This window comes from Terrapene carolina, unplaced genomic scaffold (assembly GCF_002925995.2).
Source record: "Terrapene carolina triunguis isolate 2854851 unplaced genomic scaffold, T_m_triunguis-2.0 Scaffold926, whole genome shotgun sequence".
NCBI classification, from domain to species: domain Eukaryota; kingdom Metazoa; phylum Chordata; order Testudines; family Emydidae; genus Terrapene; species Terrapene triunguis.
In genome coordinates, this window is record NW_020665277.1 from 1581826 (window position 1) to 1599987 (window position 18162).

The 18162-nt window shown below is 44.4% G+C and overlaps 1 protein-coding gene across 4 annotated transcripts in view; it reads left to right on the forward strand.

Annotated features, from left to right (window-relative positions):
* Positions 1 to 18036, forward strand: part of TRAF3IP3 (TRAF3 interacting protein 3) — a 28325-nt gene extending 10289 nt beyond the window's left edge. For 2 of the 4 annotated variants that reach the window (XM_024201807.1, XM_024201805.3), the window contains exons 3-17: positions 267 to 402; positions 1274 to 1331; positions 1612 to 1636; positions 2179 to 2208; positions 2498 to 2593; positions 7953 to 8024; positions 8432 to 8572; positions 9818 to 9955; positions 10843 to 10978; positions 12067 to 12129; positions 13580 to 13639; positions 13937 to 14002; positions 14445 to 14593; positions 17203 to 17316; positions 17798 to 18036. In XM_024201807.1, the coding sequence (XP_024057575.1) occupies positions 267 to 402; positions 1274 to 1331; positions 1612 to 1636; positions 2179 to 2208; positions 2498 to 2593; positions 7953 to 8024; positions 8432 to 8572; positions 9818 to 9955; positions 10843 to 10978; positions 12067 to 12129; positions 13580 to 13639; positions 13937 to 14002; positions 14445 to 14593; positions 17203 to 17316; positions 17798 to 17881 (1368 nt within the window). In that variant the 3' untranslated portion in view covers positions 17882 to 18036. The remainder of the gene's footprint in view (positions 1 to 266; positions 403 to 1273; positions 1332 to 1611; positions 1637 to 2178; positions 2209 to 2497; positions 2594 to 7952; positions 8025 to 8431; positions 8573 to 9817; positions 9956 to 10842; positions 10979 to 12066; positions 12130 to 13579; positions 13640 to 13936; positions 14003 to 14444; positions 14594 to 17202; positions 17317 to 17797) is intronic. The other 2 variants (XM_029913813.1, XM_029913814.1) reach the window with 2 other exon arrangements.
* The last annotated feature ends 126 nt before the right edge of the window (positions 18037 to 18162 follow it).

Sequence of the window (18162 nt, forward strand, 5' to 3'; positions counted from 1 at the left end):
GTAAATAAGGTTTTAAAAATGTTTAAGAAGCTTCATTTAAAATTAAATTAAAATGCAGAGCCCCCCGGACCGGTGGCCAGGACCTGGGCAGTGTGAGTGCCACTGAAAATCAGCTCGCGTGCCGCCTTTGGCACACGTGCCATAGGTTGCCTACCCCTGATCTATACAATTCAAAGTGACACCATGCCACTTGGTTAGTTGCTTCCCCTTTTCTCTCCTGATTTTTAATAGGCCATTATAAAAATTAAACTCTCATTTCATTTCAGAATAACAGCACCTCCATGGTCCATCACAAGCATCCCCAGCACAGTCTCAACGATCCTCGCACGCAGAACAACTGGCACTCCTGTGGCTTTTCATCACAAAACATCCTCCCCAAAGACATCTCCAAGCTTAGCCGAGGTACAAGAAGACTGGCTAAATGAGGCTTAGGTTTTGCAAAAGGGAACTCAGGCTTACTGGGATCTGGGGGCTGCATTTTATTGAAACCTCCGAGGTTCAAGGGAATCACATGGATTATTTTGGTTTGGACTCCCAAAGCAAGCCGAGAAAGAGGGTCTGTATTGATAAAGAATCCCCTCAGGTGCCAAATCACAATGTGCTGGAACCTGCAGCTCTGAAAATCAATGGGTGTTTTGCCTTTGAATTGCATGGGAGCAGGATCAGACACAATACTAACACATGCCAAAAGAGTTCCTGTTCCTAGAAGCCCTGTTCCAGTGTTTAAGGAGGATGTTCTGTATCAGCCAAATCTGACATTTTTCCCTTTCCAAACCAGGCATGATAAGAATACGTTGATTCACCAGGTGCTATTCTTTGTGCTGAGTCAATAATGACCTCGGTGACCCAGCCTGCTGCAAAATGGCACCATGCTGCAGAGGGAGCCATCATTCCATACAAACGTAAAATGGAGCCTCTGAACACTTGTGATCATTAAAATCTCCATGGCGCTTTTCTCAGAAATAGGCGTGTTTGCCAGTAACTTGGCCAAATTTTAGCTTAGGTAAATTACTTAAATTCCACTTGCATTTTCAGCTGCATACTCCCACCCTAAATTGTTGTGTTAGACTGCTGTGTGCAGTTTAAACTGCCATGCGTCATCCCAGCAATGGCTGCATTTCTGTGATGGTTGGAATAATCCCTATATATAGTTGGTAAAGTACTTTATGAGCCTTCAGAATGAAAGGTGCAGCTGTGAATGAAGGGTTTTATACTAACTATCTGCTGACAATTTAGGAACCAGTAGCCCACCCTCTCAATTTTATCTTAACAGGCACTCAAACATTAACAGATTCTAGTGCAATAAAGAAAAATTCAAGCCAACAAACAGAGTAAGTATTTTGTCATCTATCCTATTAGGAGCATATTCTTCCTGCTTCTGCATGGCTGGGGAATCACTGATATCTGTAAAGGCACTTTGACGTACTTAGATGCAAGGTGCTATACAAGTGAAAAGAATTATTCTTATAGGCATTATTTATTGTTCTATGAATCGTCATATGATTGCTCCTCTACCTAGCAAGTATTTTCAGTGCACCCATTCTTGTGATCTTTTTCATAAATCTGTATCATGTCCATCCTAAGAAAATCCTTGTCTTTTTTTTATTTTAGCTGTGGGATAGCAGTATTAGATAAGGTAAGCAAAATATATGAATAACCTGTACGGAAATGCCTATAAGAATCCTGTTGTCCTAAGAAACATTAACGTTAAAGGGCCAAATTCTGCACTTCCAGGGTTTGAACAGTGTCAATGAAAGCAGGATTTGTTCCTGATTATTTCTTATTGGAATGTAGATGACAGAGATTGCTGCAAACTAATTTACTGACAGGAAGCTCTAGGACAGTACATCTAATGCATTAGACAGAGACAGTCTTGTTCCAGGGAAAGCACTGATTGCGGTAAAATACCTACTTTGGGTTTAGCCAATGAATGACAGAACAGTTGTATTATTGCACAAGCCTAAGCACAGTAAAGGTCTATACAGCTTATTGTCATTGCCCAGAGAATGTGATAACTTAGGGTCCCCGTTTAATTCTTGTTAGAACTCATACCACTGATTGCAGTTTCTTGCGAAATCTTTTCCTTTATGGACTAAGTGATTGATTTAAAAATATAATCAAATAGAAGGTTTGCACGAACTGAATCTGGATTTTACTGCACTTTTCTTTCACTTTTAGGAAATAATTCAACTTTCCAACTACCTCAAGGTAAGCACAAAAATGATAAATACAGTTCTAGAAATGGGTGGAGGGTGCGTGTGAGGAGGTAGCTTTTACTAAACTGGTATCATGCACCTAGTTTTAAGGTGGCCAGGAAAGCAAAAGGAGCAGCTACTGAAGCCCAGGGAATAGGTTCCCAAAACACAGTGAGGAGTGAAAATAGCTATAATGAGTCCTAGAGGGGAAACAGGTCACCCCTGGATGTCCAGATGAACTAGGGTCACTGAGACGCATTCAGAGCACCTATATTAGCCTGGCTTTCTCATTTTGCCTACAGGAGGCGTTACATCGAGAGCTGCTGCTGAAGCAGAAGATGGTGATTTTACAGGAGCTTTTATCCACATTGCTGCAAGCATCAGAAAAATCTTGGAAGGTACCAAATGACTATGCTGCGTACTTCTATTCGGCTTTAGGATTAGGCCAGGATCTGCCAGGGCAGAGTCTCATCCATGTGTGCAAGGGGGAAAACCCCATCAGGTCTTGCTTATTTCTGCCAGCTGAATTCCAGCTCTGCTTCTGGTCTTCTAATTTTGGGATTATCCTTCTCTCCTAATGGAGAAGATGGTTTAGCTCTGAAGCTGAGCTGTGTCTGCAAAGGGACATGACTGTGCTCAGAATTATTTAGCATGTGAATATCATTGCCCGCCTTCCTCTCCAATATTGTTTCATTTTAGAGCCAGCTGAAAAACAACTCTCCATTGTTATGAAAACTTTCTTTTTGTTTGAAATTTTCATTCTTTTTTTTTTATTCTTTTTTTGGACAAAAAATGTTGGGATGCAACATAAGTTTTCATTAAGTGTTGAACTAAAAATGTTTCTCGTCGTGTTTCTTTTTTAAAAAGGTTTGAGGATTTTTCCCCATTTTCTGTCACTCATGTTTCTCCCCCTTTTCCAATAAGGAAAAAGTCTAAGATCGGGGGGGGGGGGGGGGGAAGACCATAAAAAAATCTGAATTGCCCCCCTGAAAAAAAGTTTTCATTTTGAAACAAACTTTTGTTTCAATTTTTTTGAGGGGCAAGGGGAGACCAAAAAAGATTTGAGCCAAAATGAATTTTTTCACACAATTTTTCATTTAGATTGAAGCGCCATTTTTCAATTGAGAAAACACTGATTTTAAAAACAACAACAACCACCACCCCATTTCATGCATAGAAACAAAGGGGAAAAAGAGGGATTTTAACAAGAGGGATAGCCTCCGTAAGCTCAGCAACAGCTTGTTTCAGTGTGTTCTCCTGCCAAAAGCTGCCAAGACGAGGTACTAAATAACAGTGCCAAGAATGAATCCAGAACCAGACGGAGCAGGCATCTCAGTTTAAACCACCGGTGTGTGGGAAAGAATTTCATTCTGGTGAAGGTGCTAGACTCTCAGTCCTGGAGGCAGAATATATCTATTTATCCGCCAGAACAGATACAACACAGACAGCAGCAGCGCAAGCTTCTCCCACGCACTGTATCTCAATCCATTCTTGATACATGTTGGAGGGAGCACCTCGAAGTTAAAGTCTGTTCACTTCTTTGCCGCTCCGTTGAGACAAGCGATCAGGAGAGGACCTAGAGCCAGCTGTGGCGGCAGTTTGTGTTATATGGACACTTCACAAAGCACGGTCCCAGGGCCCTGAATCAGCAAAACACTTAAACAAACACACCCTTAAGTGTTCTGCTGAATTAGGGCCTCCACCCCGCCAAATCTAGTTCCCATGGCTCACCAACAGGCATTGGATGGTAACAATTTCTGATTACAGCTGACCCAGAGTCGATTTTTAACCAGCAGCCTGGAGGTGACATTAAGCAACTACTTCTGAAAAGTACACGGCCTTATGGACTAGCTCATAAAGCAAATTTTAAAATAGAAATTTAAAATCAAGTCGCACTGCAAAATATTTGCTGTTAAAAAACGTTAATTTGGAACTAGACTTAAAAAAAAAAAGAAAAAGCTCTGAAAGAGTTCTGTCAGAGCAGAGGAGCCAAGCGATTGGGTGAGATGGAGCAAAAAATGTGTTAAGATGTTCTGCGGTTTGAGACTTCCTCCGTAAAATGCTTCTGACAAATATAATATGAGCAGGAAAAAACACGCTGACACACACACTGGCAGGAAGTAGCCATGAAACCTCAGATTAGAAACAGGTGGGTGCACTTTGCTTCTTAATGTCTTTGCTATAGAAAATAGATTTCTCTGCTCCCTCTGCTTTTAGCCTTTCATGAGACAATCAACATTTATTTGCTGCTGGTGTTGTAGCCAACAGAGCAAACAAAGTAAATGATATTTAGAAATTGGTCCTCTGGGAATAGTTTAGCACATATGACGAAAAGAACAGGCCAGGGGGGAAATGCTCAGAGGGGCCTCTGCAAGACCAAGGCTGGCAAATGAAGTTGCCAGACTCTTAGGGGTCCCAGCTGGAAGCCTCTCTAAAGCAAATTAGGTGACGGTTGCCATGTTTCCATAACCAGCTGAGGCACCAAACCTTGAGGCAGCATTTTAGAACCAAGCTCCTATAATAGAAAGTCTGAAGGGAAAAGAAAAATGCTATACAACAATAGTCTGGTCATAATTACACCGAGAATCCCTGTCGGATCCTACTGAATATTTGTGGGTGCATCTAGACCAATATAATGAATGTGTTCATCAGTACAACAGGAATATATCTAGCAGTTGGGCCGAGGGGCTCCATTCAGGACTGTAGGGTTCCATTTCCTCTGGGTTTTATTCCTAGCTCTGCCACCAACCTTCAGCAACCCGCATAACCGATCTGTGCCTCCATTTCCTCGTGTGCAAGCAGCAGGATAACAACAGGGCTGTTGTAAAGCTTAGTTACTGTTTGTAAAATACTTTGAGACCTTCAGACAAAAGGAGTTAACTAAGTTTCATGTTGTTATGGTAACCAGTGATGACTTTTTAGACCTGTCTTTTAAAGTGTAAAAACACCACCGGAATATATTTTTTCCCATCCCCCAAAATGCTGTCTGACCTTGGGAAATTTGGGACATTTTCTGCATAGTTTTAAAGACTGTTTCCACCCACTCGCTGCCACTTTCAGGGTTCACTCTTTTCCATTTTATTTGGCATGGGCATGGTGTTTGAGCAAAGGGAATGCAGTCCAAAAACAACGCTTAAAATTGCTTCTTTAAACCAGGAATTTAAAATGACAGGTTTAAAAAAAGCAAAGAGGGAGGGAACATCAGATACAGTCTACCAATCATGGGCTAGCCAGGACACCGCAGAAAACACCCTGTGATTCGCTGACAGCTGAACAGGGATGCAGCAGAGGGAGGATTTTGCAGCCAGGTATTTTGGAGTGGCGACTGACCATAGATGTCCCAATTTTTGGGAGCCCAACCTGAGATCCAGAGTACCAAGCATCTGTAGCTTCTATTGACTCCACATAGAATTGAGGTCATCCAGTCTCTGAAAATCAGGCCCGAGAGGTACCCAAGGATTGAGGCATCCAAAGTCAGCGGCCACTTTTGCAAACACTGGGCCTCCGACTAACTTTGAGCTCCCTTCTGTGCTGCCTTCAGACTGTTGAGGCAGGGATCTGCGAGAAGTGTGAGCTGCCATCTTAAGAGAACTCAGACGTGAGGAACAACCCTAATGTAACTGTGAGAATGAACAGCTAAGAGGGGCATTGGGGTGTCTTCTTAGCAATCCCATACAACCTGAGCCTTGTCAACAGTTTTAAGTTTCGCCACCATAGCTATGTTGGTCAGGAGTGGGATTTTTTTCCCCACGTGTAACCATCATAGCTGTGCTGGCAAAAGCCCAGTGTAGACACAGTATCAGAGGGGTAGACGTGTTTGTCGCTTCTTACAGATCCAGACAAGAGTCTTGTGGCACCTTATAGACTAACAGACGTATTGGAGCATAAGCTTTCGTGGGTGAATACCCACTTCATCAGATGCATGCCCAGGGCCGGCTCTAGGCACCAGCAAAACAAGCTGGTGCTTGGGGCGGCACATTTTTAGGGGCGGCATGGCCGGCGCCAGAATGCCGCCCCTGCCGCCCCTAAAAATGTGCCCCGGCCGCCCTAGCTCACCTCCGCTGCTGCTGCCGCTCGCGCACCGCTACTCACCCTCCCTCCCAGGCTCTCAAACTTGGGAGGGAGGGGGAGACTCCGAGTGGCCGCGGCGTGGGCGCCGCTACTCCCCCTCCCTCCCTCCTAGGCTTGAGAGCCTGGGGGGAGGAGGCAGGGCTGGGGATTTGGGGAAGGGGCGGAGTTGAGGCGGGGACGGGGGTGGGGTAATTAAAAAACGGGGGTGGGGGTGGGGGGCGGCCAAAATTGTTTTTGCTTTGGGCGGCAAAAATCCTAGAGCCGGCCCTGTGCATGCCCATGCATCTGACAAAGTGAGTATTCACCCACGAATGCTTATGCTCCAATACGTATGTTAGTCTATAAGGTGCCACAGGACTCTTTGTCGCTTTTTAGTGTAGACACAGTTATTCTGGCGAAAGAGTCCTTTTGTAGAGTAGAGCTTACTCCATTCAGGGAAATGGTCTAAGTTACAGGGACCAAAGAGCTCCTGCGGGTGAAAGCTGCATCTCCATTTGGGGGGAGGAGGGAGTTTGCTGGTATAAATCTACTAGTACCAGCAAAGCCTGTCAAGTATAGACAAAGTCTGATTCTCCCATCTGGCCCTCTGTGCTCATTTACAGGCGTATAGAGTGGGTGAGAAATGCTACCACTCTGACTTCACAGTGCTTCACATCCACTTTCCACAGGCTTAAAAAGACTGCCCGTAGAAAGTGGCATGAAGTCTCTTCCGGTATCTTGCATCTAAAAATATCTCTCAGAATTGCCTTTTTTTTTAAAAAACAATTGGCCTCTAGTTTGTTATGAGAACTGACGCCTGGATTTATTGGACTTTACACTTTTTGGGCTGGGATGTGCAAACATCTCTGTGTTGACAGAGTATCCAGCATGCCAGGACTCAGATTTTGCTTGGGGCCTCTGGATGCTACCATGATATGAATATTAAATAATAACCCAATGGATGTTAAGCGTGGCTTCACACGACAGTGAGTGGCAGTGGTGCTGACATCCTTCAGATCAGAGGTGGAAGATGAGAGTCCAGGCAAGCACTTTGCTAGAAGCCTTGCCTGGATTTGCATACAGCCTGCATTTTACAAACCCAACTGCAAAACCTGACCAACGTTGGGAAAAAAAATATGATGACTCAGTTTCCCCATTCCTCTCTCCACCCTCAACAAAGCTCATTGTAGTGCAAACCCAATCTGTTTTCTATGGAAGCTGCTGAGACAAGATGCTGCCACCAGCTGGAGCCGTAAGCCAAAATGTTGTTGCAAGAGAGAATCGTGAAGCAGAAAACAAGGCTGTGTGTGGGGCCTTGGGGGCAGTTCTGTTCTCAGTACAGATTCATCCAGAGTAACTACATGACTCCTTTGCGCCTTTAACTTTTCTGAGAGCTCCTGCATTCCTATAATTGATAGAGCTGGCTAGGAAAAAATGGGGGACGGAGGAGGAACTGCAAATGTTTCATTTTTTTTTCATTTTTTCAAAACTTTGAAATTCTAAATTTTTCCCACTTATTTTTGAAATTTTGAAAGGGAATCTAAACTTTCACTTTGAAAATAATTTGGCCAGCCCTGGGTACGACACTAGGAGCAGAAGAAAAATCAGAAACATGAGTGAGCCAAAGTATGATGGATTCACTTAGAAATCTGGAGAGGTTGTTCTGTAATTCAGTATTCCAGACCTTGCCTCAATTGTTTCTTCCAGGGTCAGCTGAATGAAGACAAACTAAAGGGTAAACTGAGGGCCCTTGAAAATCAGCTTCACACCTGTGCCCAGGTAACGTATGAGACTTTTTTAAAAAAGCAATGAGAACAGATAGAAAGAAAAACTTTGCATGCAAGTATAAACACAGAACAATGTAATTAGATCAGGTCTTACTTTCCAGAAGGCTTTTATTAAATAGGGTCAAAAAATTGTTAGATTGTTTGCTGCAGCTTGTTGCATTTATCCATGTACGTGCTAATACTCAGATCCAGTGAGATCTCTGAGACTGGGAAGTAGCCCATCAAAGGTAGTGGTGTTTGAGACATTTAAAACTGAATCAGGACAAAGTCGTGGAGAATGTATTAGAGAGAGAGCAATCCTGGTGGATCTTTTTGAATTTCTAGGCTTGTCTCTCACCAGTGGGTTAAGAGTCCATTGGTAATACTGAATCAACTGTGAGTTCAATTGTCCCTTTAAAGAATTACTCAAAGGACAGTGTGAAGAGGATCCTGATGGAGATGGAGGACCAAAAGCAGACCTATGAGCAGAAAGCAAGAGAAGCTCTGCAGAAGCTGCTGGAGGAGAAACTCCAAGCAGAACAGCAGCTACAGAATACTCAGGTGAGGAACATGAATCCCACAACAGATGTCCTACCTAGAGGGATGGGCCCATTTTCAGGCTGCTGAAAAATATAATCACACCGCCAGGTCAATCACGTTGGGCCCAATCCTGCTCCCAGTGAAATCACTGGAAAACCCCTTGGCTTTAGTGAGAAGAGGATTGTACCTTTTACCATCTTCAACAACTGTGCAAAATATACTTTAACTACTGAACAAAGGCGAAAGTGGTTGTCCTTCCCCTCTGCCCCCTACCCTCCAGCCCCATACTTAACAGTACAATGCCTCATAATACGTTTGGGTGCGTGTGTGTGTTGGGGGGCAGGGAGTGGCATGTATTTCAGTTGTCTGAGCCAAATGATGGGTGATTAAATAACGTGGTGGGAAGGAGAAATGCTGCTGCTTTGGGCAGCTTCATGGTTTGTAAGCTCAATGTTACTGTGTTTTTTAAACGTACATCCAGAGCTCTGGATGGGTGCCCTTTGGTGTGGCTTTTTTTAGACCAAAATCCTAACAAATAATGTCACCAGGAGAGTCCTGCCGTGCCACATTTGTCCACTGGGCCAGGGAACAAAGTAACATTTTCAACACCGGAAAACAAAACACTGTGACAAAGCAGCACAGAAATAATCTGTTTTAAATCTACAGAAACTCACAAGAGTTCAGGTAATCCCCTATGTCAAACTCATGGTAGTTATACTAAACACTCCTCTTGTACATACAGTCATATGTACCTTTAACTTCCAGAATGAAAAGCTCCTGCTCGTTTCTCTCTCCCCCACCCCCACCTCCATCAGGCGGCACCGTATTCTAACATGCCTCTATGCTACTTCACTACACAGAAACAGGGCAATGCAATCATGTTACATTACAAATGCACAGAACCTACTTTCCCCCTGCATTTCCCTGAGGTGTTAGAGACAGTGCTGTCAGCATACAACCTTGAAAGAGAAAACTCCACACATTCATGTGTGTGTGTGTGCTTGGATTTTGCTGCGCTGTATTCATTTCAATGAGGGGAATGGGGAATCTTTAAAGGAGGGGCACCAGGTTGAGTTCATCGCTGGTTCTATCAGTTGAGCTTGTGCTTGTAAATTTATAGGTGCAAGATAAAAGCCGGCATTAAACAGATATAAGAGCTGCACCAGTTTAACTAAACCTGTATAAAATCACACAGTGCAGCAACGTTGTGTGTAGATCAGTCCTAAGCTAACAACGTTGCGTCCTGGGTGTTGTTTTGTTCTTCAGAGGACCCTGGCAGTCACAGAAGACGACTGTGCTCTCTGGAAAGAACACTATGACACATTAAAAACAGAGTGGAATGAGACAGCCACTAAGCATACTGAACTGGAGAACAAGCTCTATGTTTTGCAGAACCAACTGCAAGTAAGTTCATTCTCTACCGTACAGTTGTCTTGTTGCCTCTGCCGCTCTGGTCAGGCTGTCAGAGACCACGGATGTCTAACCACGAATGGGTTAAATTCAAACACAACTCCACCCTGGCAAAGGTTTTATCTGTATCCTTTTCTAAATCACAGTACACCTCTACCCCGATATAACACGAATTCGGCTATAACGCGGTAAAGCAGTGCTCCGGGGAGGGGGGGGGGCTGTGCACTCCGGCGGATCAAAGCAAGTTCGATATAACGCGGTTTCACCTATAACGCGGTAAGATTTTTTGGCTCCCGAGGACAGTGTTATACCGGGGTAGAGGTGTATTTAGGCGATTATAAGATTTTCCGCAGGCTGGAACTTTGTTTAAAAAGTCTATAACCTCATTAAATCTCTATGTAATGTCATGTGCTCCATATGACTTTAACCCTGATGTCCCGGCCATCTAGTTCAGGTAACTGAATTCCCCTTGAGATTGAGTTGCACAGAGTATTCTTTTGTGTGGCATTTCTATTTACTGTTAAATAGCCACCATATTCCACTTCAGAAGAGGCTGCATTGCAATTATAGGCCAAGTGGTTCCTGTAGCAATGGAATCAATTACACAGTGAAATACATGTTTCTAGGTGTGCAAAAACTTGGGCATACACCTATGCAGGCCAGAGATTCAGGCCAATTTGAAAACAAGGCCTTTAATTTCTTGGTTAAACAATACTGTGTTATTATTTACAAGTCAGACAGGACCAGATTTTCAGAGGTGTTGAGCACTCAGCTCACTTTGACTTCTGACAGCCAGGCCCACATTGTGTTTTCTTTGAATTGTTAAGTATAACTTCTTTACCAACCAATGCCCTGATGCTGAGGTTCTTTCTTGAATGTAGTGGGCAGACACCCGGAATGATCAGCTCCGCCAGGCCCTGTGTAACTTGGAGAGTGAGCGTGAAGATCTCTATTCGAGAATGGAGGCTCTACAAGTAGACGGCCAGCTCAGAATGGAGCACGTCCGTGCAATGGAAGGTACCGACTTTACAAAGGGAAGAGCAGGATCAGTAATGGCAGGGGTTTCTCCCTGACAGGTTACCATCAGGAAATACTTTTTTAAGCATCCCAGTTGCTAAAGCCCAACATAAAAAAATACCTTCCTTTAAGCATTTTGAACATCTCAGCTTGGAAGCAGACTCTGGTTTCCAACAGGGAGCCTAGATTAAGTTTTATCCAATTTTCTCCACCTAGCTTGACTGAGTTATAAGGAGGTCAAGTGACTTTCCCAAAAGAATGGGTGGTCTGGGAGCCAAGAGATGTGGGTTGAATCTCCAACTCTGTCACAGGCTGTCTGTGTGCTCTACTCTAGGGCAAGTCACTGCATCTTTGTACCTCAATTTCCCTACCTGGGGGAGTGGGATAGCTCAGTGGTTTGAGCATTGGCCTGCTAAACCCAGGGTTATGAGTTCAATCCTTGAGGAGGCCATTTCGGGAGCTGGGGCAAAAGTCTGTCTGGGGATTGGTCCTGCTTTGAGCAGGGGGTGGGACTAGATAACCTCCCTGAGGTCCCTTCCAACCCTGATATTCTATGATATTACTAACCCACTTCACATGGTTGTTGACAAATCCTTTAACATTTGAGCTGCATGGGAACAGTGATGGGCATTATGAGGCCATAAATAAATGCTAATCATATTGGCAAGTGGCAGTTCAGACAGGGGCCCTGAACTTCAGTTACTACTAATGTGGCTATTTTAAGTATAGCAAATAAAATTAATGACTGATAAACTAAAGGCAGCCCCATCTAGCTAATGGATTAAAGTCTTGCCGAACATCATTTAAACTAAAACCAAAACATACAGCATTATTAATAGTGTGTAAAGAGCACCAGTAAAGCGGCCATCACTGGTTAGACAGCATTTATTTGGGCATGTGTGATTAACAGGAAATCGCTGGAGTCTTAAGGACAAATATTAGCTCATTAAGGCTCTCGACACCTTTCATTCCACTGTACAGAAGTTGTACAGGTTTGGGGAGAAGGAAATTTACACAGCATTTACACAGATTTCCTCAGAGATTTTTTTGTCATCCCTGACTACTAAAAATGAATTTGTTCATTTCAGGTAAATTGCAAAATGAACAAAAGCAAAAGCTGGCGCTGGAGGCGACAATCACTCGTTTGCACAGTAAGTAGCACTGCAGGGCGCAGGCTTGCATTAGGTCTGATGCTGCCGTTGCAGCATAACTCCAGTGAGCTCAGGAACCCTGGCTTACACGGATAAGATGAGAGTCAGGCCCACTGCTCTGTGAAATGCGCACTACAGGGAAATGCAAGAGCCGTCTCCAGTTACATCTGTTCTTCTCCATTCATGGAGAAACTCCCCTGCACAGAGACTGATTGGATTGTCTTTCCTATTCGTTATATAAGAGCAGGTTTACCCATCACCCAGAGCGACTGTGATTGGCTCTAAAGGTGACCAGGTTATCAGAAGGTCTCAGCGGATTGATTCTGCAAACAGAAAATGCAGGGATCTGGAGGGAGGGCGGGCGTGAAATAGCCCCCACCCCTCCTTAGCCTGCTCATCTCCACCAGGCACATCACCAGCGCTTGGCATTGATCATTAGCAGGACGAAACCTCATTTTACAGTGTCTTTGACACAGACTTTATCCCAGATTGTCTTAAGAGTTAAATATTAGCAGAGGGAGAAAAAGTACAAGAGGAGAGGGCAGAGGGAGACTGTTTTCACCTGACACTGAAAAGAGATGGAGTTACAGTGGAGGGCAAAAGGGAAGCTGTTTCAGACAACAAGAGAGTCAGAGGCGATGGCTCTCACTTTAACACAATCTAGCTACTGTTAACAGGACACTGGGACTAGAGAGAAGGGGAGAAGGATGAGGCATGACAGACACAGATAGCCAAGTTCTGTAGCTGGAGCAAGACCATGGAGGGTTTAACATACAAGGACCTGGATTTTCAAAAGTGACTAGTGACTCTGACAACCTGACTTTTTGAGTGCATAACTTGAGATGCCTTAAAGGGGTTTGATTTTCAGACAGTGCTTGGCACATGCCTCCTGAAAATCTGCTCCCTTTAAGAACTTTCAGCTTGGTTGCCCCAAATCACGTCATTTAAAAATCTTGGACATGGAGAATCATTTTGTACTGGATCCTGAACTGAATGGGGGAAGCCAGTGAAGTTGCTTACAGGTACTGTTGCACTTCTCTGTACATTGAGAAGGAAGGCATGCTGGAGTCTATATTAAATAATCATAAGCAAATAAGATTTTGCCTTTCAGAGTAAATCTGTCCAGACTTCACAACATCTGTTTGGGTATTTTTTTTATAACAGCAATATTGGCAACAGAAGACCTAATTATTCTGCCTTAGGGGATAGCCATACAACACCTGGGCTTTTAGCAGCCTGGGTATAACCGGTGGCAGAATTTTCCAAGAAATTGTATGAATGAAGCGAGTCAAACCACCCACACAGTAGAACCAGTTTACAGTGAATTAAAACAAACAAGGAGGGCTGAGATAGGAGAAGGGGCAGATTAGAAGAGAAAGAGGAAATGCCCAGAATGAAACTGATTTGTGTACATAGTTTGGGTGATAATAGTGGCTTATTCTATTTGCAGACCAGTTACAGAACCAGTCCAAGGAGCAGAAGGCTCAGGAAGAGGTGGTAGTAAGAAAAGGTCAGCAAACTTTGTAACTCAGACTCTAGACAACCATTATGCTTCTAATCTCACATGAAAAGGTTAAACAGTAACTTCGAGTGAAAACTATTTATCTGTTTAGCATAAAGGAATTGTACTGTTCATAACAGGTTGCTATGTATTCCTAATTGATACAGAATTTAGCCTCACTATATACGAATACATGTATCTGTGATGGCAAATGCCTTAAACAATAAATTGATTTGATTTCAACACTCCTTCTTCAGAGGCCATGCCAGTCATTGTTTACTTGATATGCTCCATCTCCAATTTCAGCTACCCCTGCACACCAAGAAAATCATCATCAAAGATTGGGGAGTTTTGACCCCCTTCTCACCAAAGGTAGCTTACTTTGCCAGACTACTGTCAAACAATAATTGTTTTAAAAATAAATATTTCTAATTCACATGCACAACCGAGCACTAAGACAACTAAGCCATGTCCTGCATTAATTAATATATGGAGATATACCTATCTCATAGAACTGAAAGGGACCCTGAAAGGTCATAGAGTCCAGCCCCCTGCCTTCAGTAGCAGGACCAAGTATTGATTTTTGCCCCAGATCCCTAAGTGGACCCCTCAAGGATTGAACTCATAACCCTAGGTTTAGCAGGCCAATGCTCAAACCACTGAGCTATCACTCCCCACAATTCATTTCCAGTTGCTTAGCACCTCAATACATGTTTAAGTGTACTAAGTTAAAAATAATCAACTTGTAGAACAATGAAGAGGCTGACCAAAAGCCTGGACTCATTTCTCACTGGAAGTCTGGCTGTTTTTTTAGATCAGGTTTTAACTATGCAGATCCAACCCCCCAGTCCAGTCAGAGAAAAACAAGATGCTTTGTTAAAGCATCCAGACGATGAGGGAGAGGAAAATCTGAAGGACCAGGTGCAGAAGAGGACAGCCCAACTCATTGCAAAGGAAAAGGAGGTGAGGAGGTGATACAATCCGTTAATGAGATTCAGTGTTCTCATTAGGAGATTAATTGCTATTTTTAAAGGCTTCCAAGGCAGAAATAAAACTGATGTGTGATGATTTTTAGGAGTAACCATACAAACAGAATTACGATGTAATTCTGTAACTGGAGACTCACGGTCACTACATTTTGATTCTGACCTCAGCTAAACCCCCTGTTGGGTTTCCTCTAAGTATTTCCAGATAGAATAATAGTCATGCAATGACATCGAAGCAAGCCCTTTACATAGATAGCCTTAAAGTCACAAATATTTTCATACCCCGAATAAAACCTTTACATGCACGAGCTGAAATGTATGTTGGCATGCGAGTTAAATACTGCAGGTCGATCTTGTACATAGAAGAGTTCAGGGCTATCAAAATAAACCAGCACATTGGTACCCATCTTCCCAGATAATTGACTTCCCTCCCCCCGCCCCGCCAAGCCAGCTCCTTTGAGACTTATCTCCTGGAGCAGAGAAGTGAATGATAGAAACACAGTTTATGTCCACCAAAGGGAATTAGCAAAGAGAAAATACCCAAAGGCACATTTTAAAATTAAATGCACACAGAGCTGTGGGATACAGGAGCAGTGCTGGCCAATAACAAGTCCCTCCTGCAAAGTACTCACAATATGACAGCTAGGGTGACCAGACAGCAAATGTGAAAAATCAGGACAGGGGTGGGGGGGGTAATAGGATCCTATAAAAGAAAAAGACCCAAAAATCGGGACTGTCCCTATAAAATCGGGACATCTGGTCACCCTAATGACAGCACACACACAGGGCAGTGCCACAGGGAGCAGACACCGGGGCAGACTGATTGGGGTTCAGGGAGCAGAGAAGGTACAAGGGACCTGTATGCACCCGGGTGCGGGACAGGTAGAATCCTAGAGTAAGTGTTTCCTAAGCACAAGCATGTGTTAGCAGTGCCACTGATGCTAGATACCCCTAGGGGAGTGCTGTGGGAGCTGCTGTTATGGGGAGCACACACCTGCCCCTCACAGCATGCAGTAGTTATCATCTCAGTAGGCTCCCCCAGAACCACAGAGATGTTCTGCCAGTCTGTGCTCTGCACTCAGAAGCCCCTGGCAGCTGCCAGTGGGGCAGCTACTCGCTGCTCATCCCAAACACGCCTGTGGCTCCAGTCCTTGGAACGTAAAGGATCAGACAATTAAAGTGAGGCCTGGGGAATTGTGGCTCTGGGGAATTTAATTGCTCTGCTTTAATCTCTCTTCCCCTACTTCTTTATGTCCTCATCAGCCCCACCCCCTTCAGAGGAGCTGTTTGGGTGGGGAGGGAGATCTGAGGCTTTTTCTTTCTTTACTGACTGTAATATAGTGCCTAGAACAATACCTAGGCACCAAGGGACTTATACACAGGAATTTATAAAACAGGCTTTTACCCTTCTCTGTGGCAGATGGAGCTCAGAGTGTCTTACTGAACCCACACTGTCTCCTTCAATGACTACAAGCACCAGACATTGCAAATTGGGTCTAAATCAGCTGGGGGCAGGGAGAGTGCAAAATACCATTAAATCTAAAGGAAACGGGTGAGAGCAGGAACTGGCTAGAACACACAAAGTTCTTGCTTTGCCAACAGCTTTTCCAGGGCTACATTACATACCGTACTGTGCGCCATCAGGACAACTTGCGTTGCACCTCGCATAGACCACTGACTCCTCATACAATGCAGCCTCAAAACAATCTGAGCAGCCCTAGGCACACCTGACCTGCTATGCATTGCCACAAACATCAATGCAACTAACACAGAATACACACAAGCACCAGGAGGTCTTCATAGGTATCAACAGTGCCCCCCAGCCATGGCCAGAACCTTGGTGCTTTGGGGGGAGCTGCTGAAAGCACAACTTCCCCTCCCCAGCATGAAAAGGGAAAATCTAACAGCTACTCACCTGCTGGAAGAAAGCAAGATGCAGCCAGCAGCAGCCCATTCCAAAGCAGCCATGTTAGGGCTACAGCTGCTTGATTCTGCCCAATTTAAAGGGTCACTCCCACAAGGCATGCAGGGGGGGGGGGTGAGTTCTGGGGAGAGCTAATAATGACCAGTCAGTCACAGAGGAAAATGTTTTTTGGGGGGAAGGGCTGCTTCTGTGTGATGCCTTTCCCTTCCCTCCCCCTGACTCAGTCCTACTGATTTTGCTCCTACCTTCCAGTTAGTGAAACTCTGCACGGGGGCAAGCCATTTACCTATATGGAGCCAGTTGCAGACCTGAGGGCTTTCTCTTCTGCTGCCATAGGCACTGGGATGGGATTATGTTATGTTTTGGTGGGGGAAATATTACTTTTTCTTCCCACATGACTTGAGTGCTGCTGAAAGGTGCCAGCGTACTAGAACTACAGGCTAAAGACCCCAGGAGAGGTAATATACAGGCAGAGGCAGAGTGTGCTTCCCCTGGGCTCGCCTTAACAAACTGCTGTCCTGCCCTAGATGTCACAATACTAGGGGTGAGAGGGAAGATCACTCTCCACTACATGGGCCCTGTTGCCCTGGGAACTTCACCAAGACCTGCCAAATTCTTGGTCCACGTGGGCCATTCCTAACATTGCTCTGTTTTGTTTCCAGTGCGTGGATCTCCGCTCTGAGCTGGAGGCCCTGAGCGACGAGTACCGCTCCTGCATGACCAAGTTACGTCAGTGCCGAGACGAGCTCAATCAGTTCCAGAGCAAACAGTCAAAAGTAGGGGTTCACTTTTACTGTGTCCAGTTACCTACTGCAAACATCCTGAGCAGTTTGATACCTTTGCAGGCTCCACGCTGGGGCTGGGCTTGGGGGGAAATTTGTTTCAGTTCTGTTCTACTCAGTTTCTTATGCTGCACGCATCATTGTACTGTCTGGGCCCCTTCCAGTAGTGCATTAAGCAACATGACTACACATCCGTCACGTTGGTTCCTTCCTCTCCCCAGGAGCAGCAGATCCACAAGAGTGTCTTGTTTTGGTAGGATTTGTCTTTCTTTTAAATACACATTGCTATGTGTTTATATTCGAGAAAGCAAAGTCAAAGGAACACATTGCACGTGGAGCAGAAGGTGGTGAGGTTGGTGATGTCATCTGGACAACGGAGGAAAGATAGCGCCTGTGTATTTACACCAGACGTTAAATTAAAAATTTCCTTTGTTTGTGTACTGATTCACTAAACACATTTAATTCTCTCTTTCAGAGACAACGTGGCCACTGGATCCCCCTCCTAATGGTGGTGATAGCAGCAGCCATGGCGGCTTTCTTAGCCAATTTTGTACCCTGAGAATCCGTCCGTTTCAATTACCTCAGCTCAGCAACTGACTCCACTGTTTTCACTGTAATGTATAAACATTTTGTAGGGTTTTTGGGGGGATATTTTTGAGCTGGTCTCACTCCTCAACAAATTCACACTGGTCCAATAAATGCCGTGAGATCATTCCTCTTGCTTGGTTTAATTTTTAATTGAAGGTTACATTAGACAAGGTTCAGGGTCTGCGCTGCAGCAGCCATGTTTTGTTGCATAGTACACCTCTACCCCGATATAACGCGACCCGATATAACACG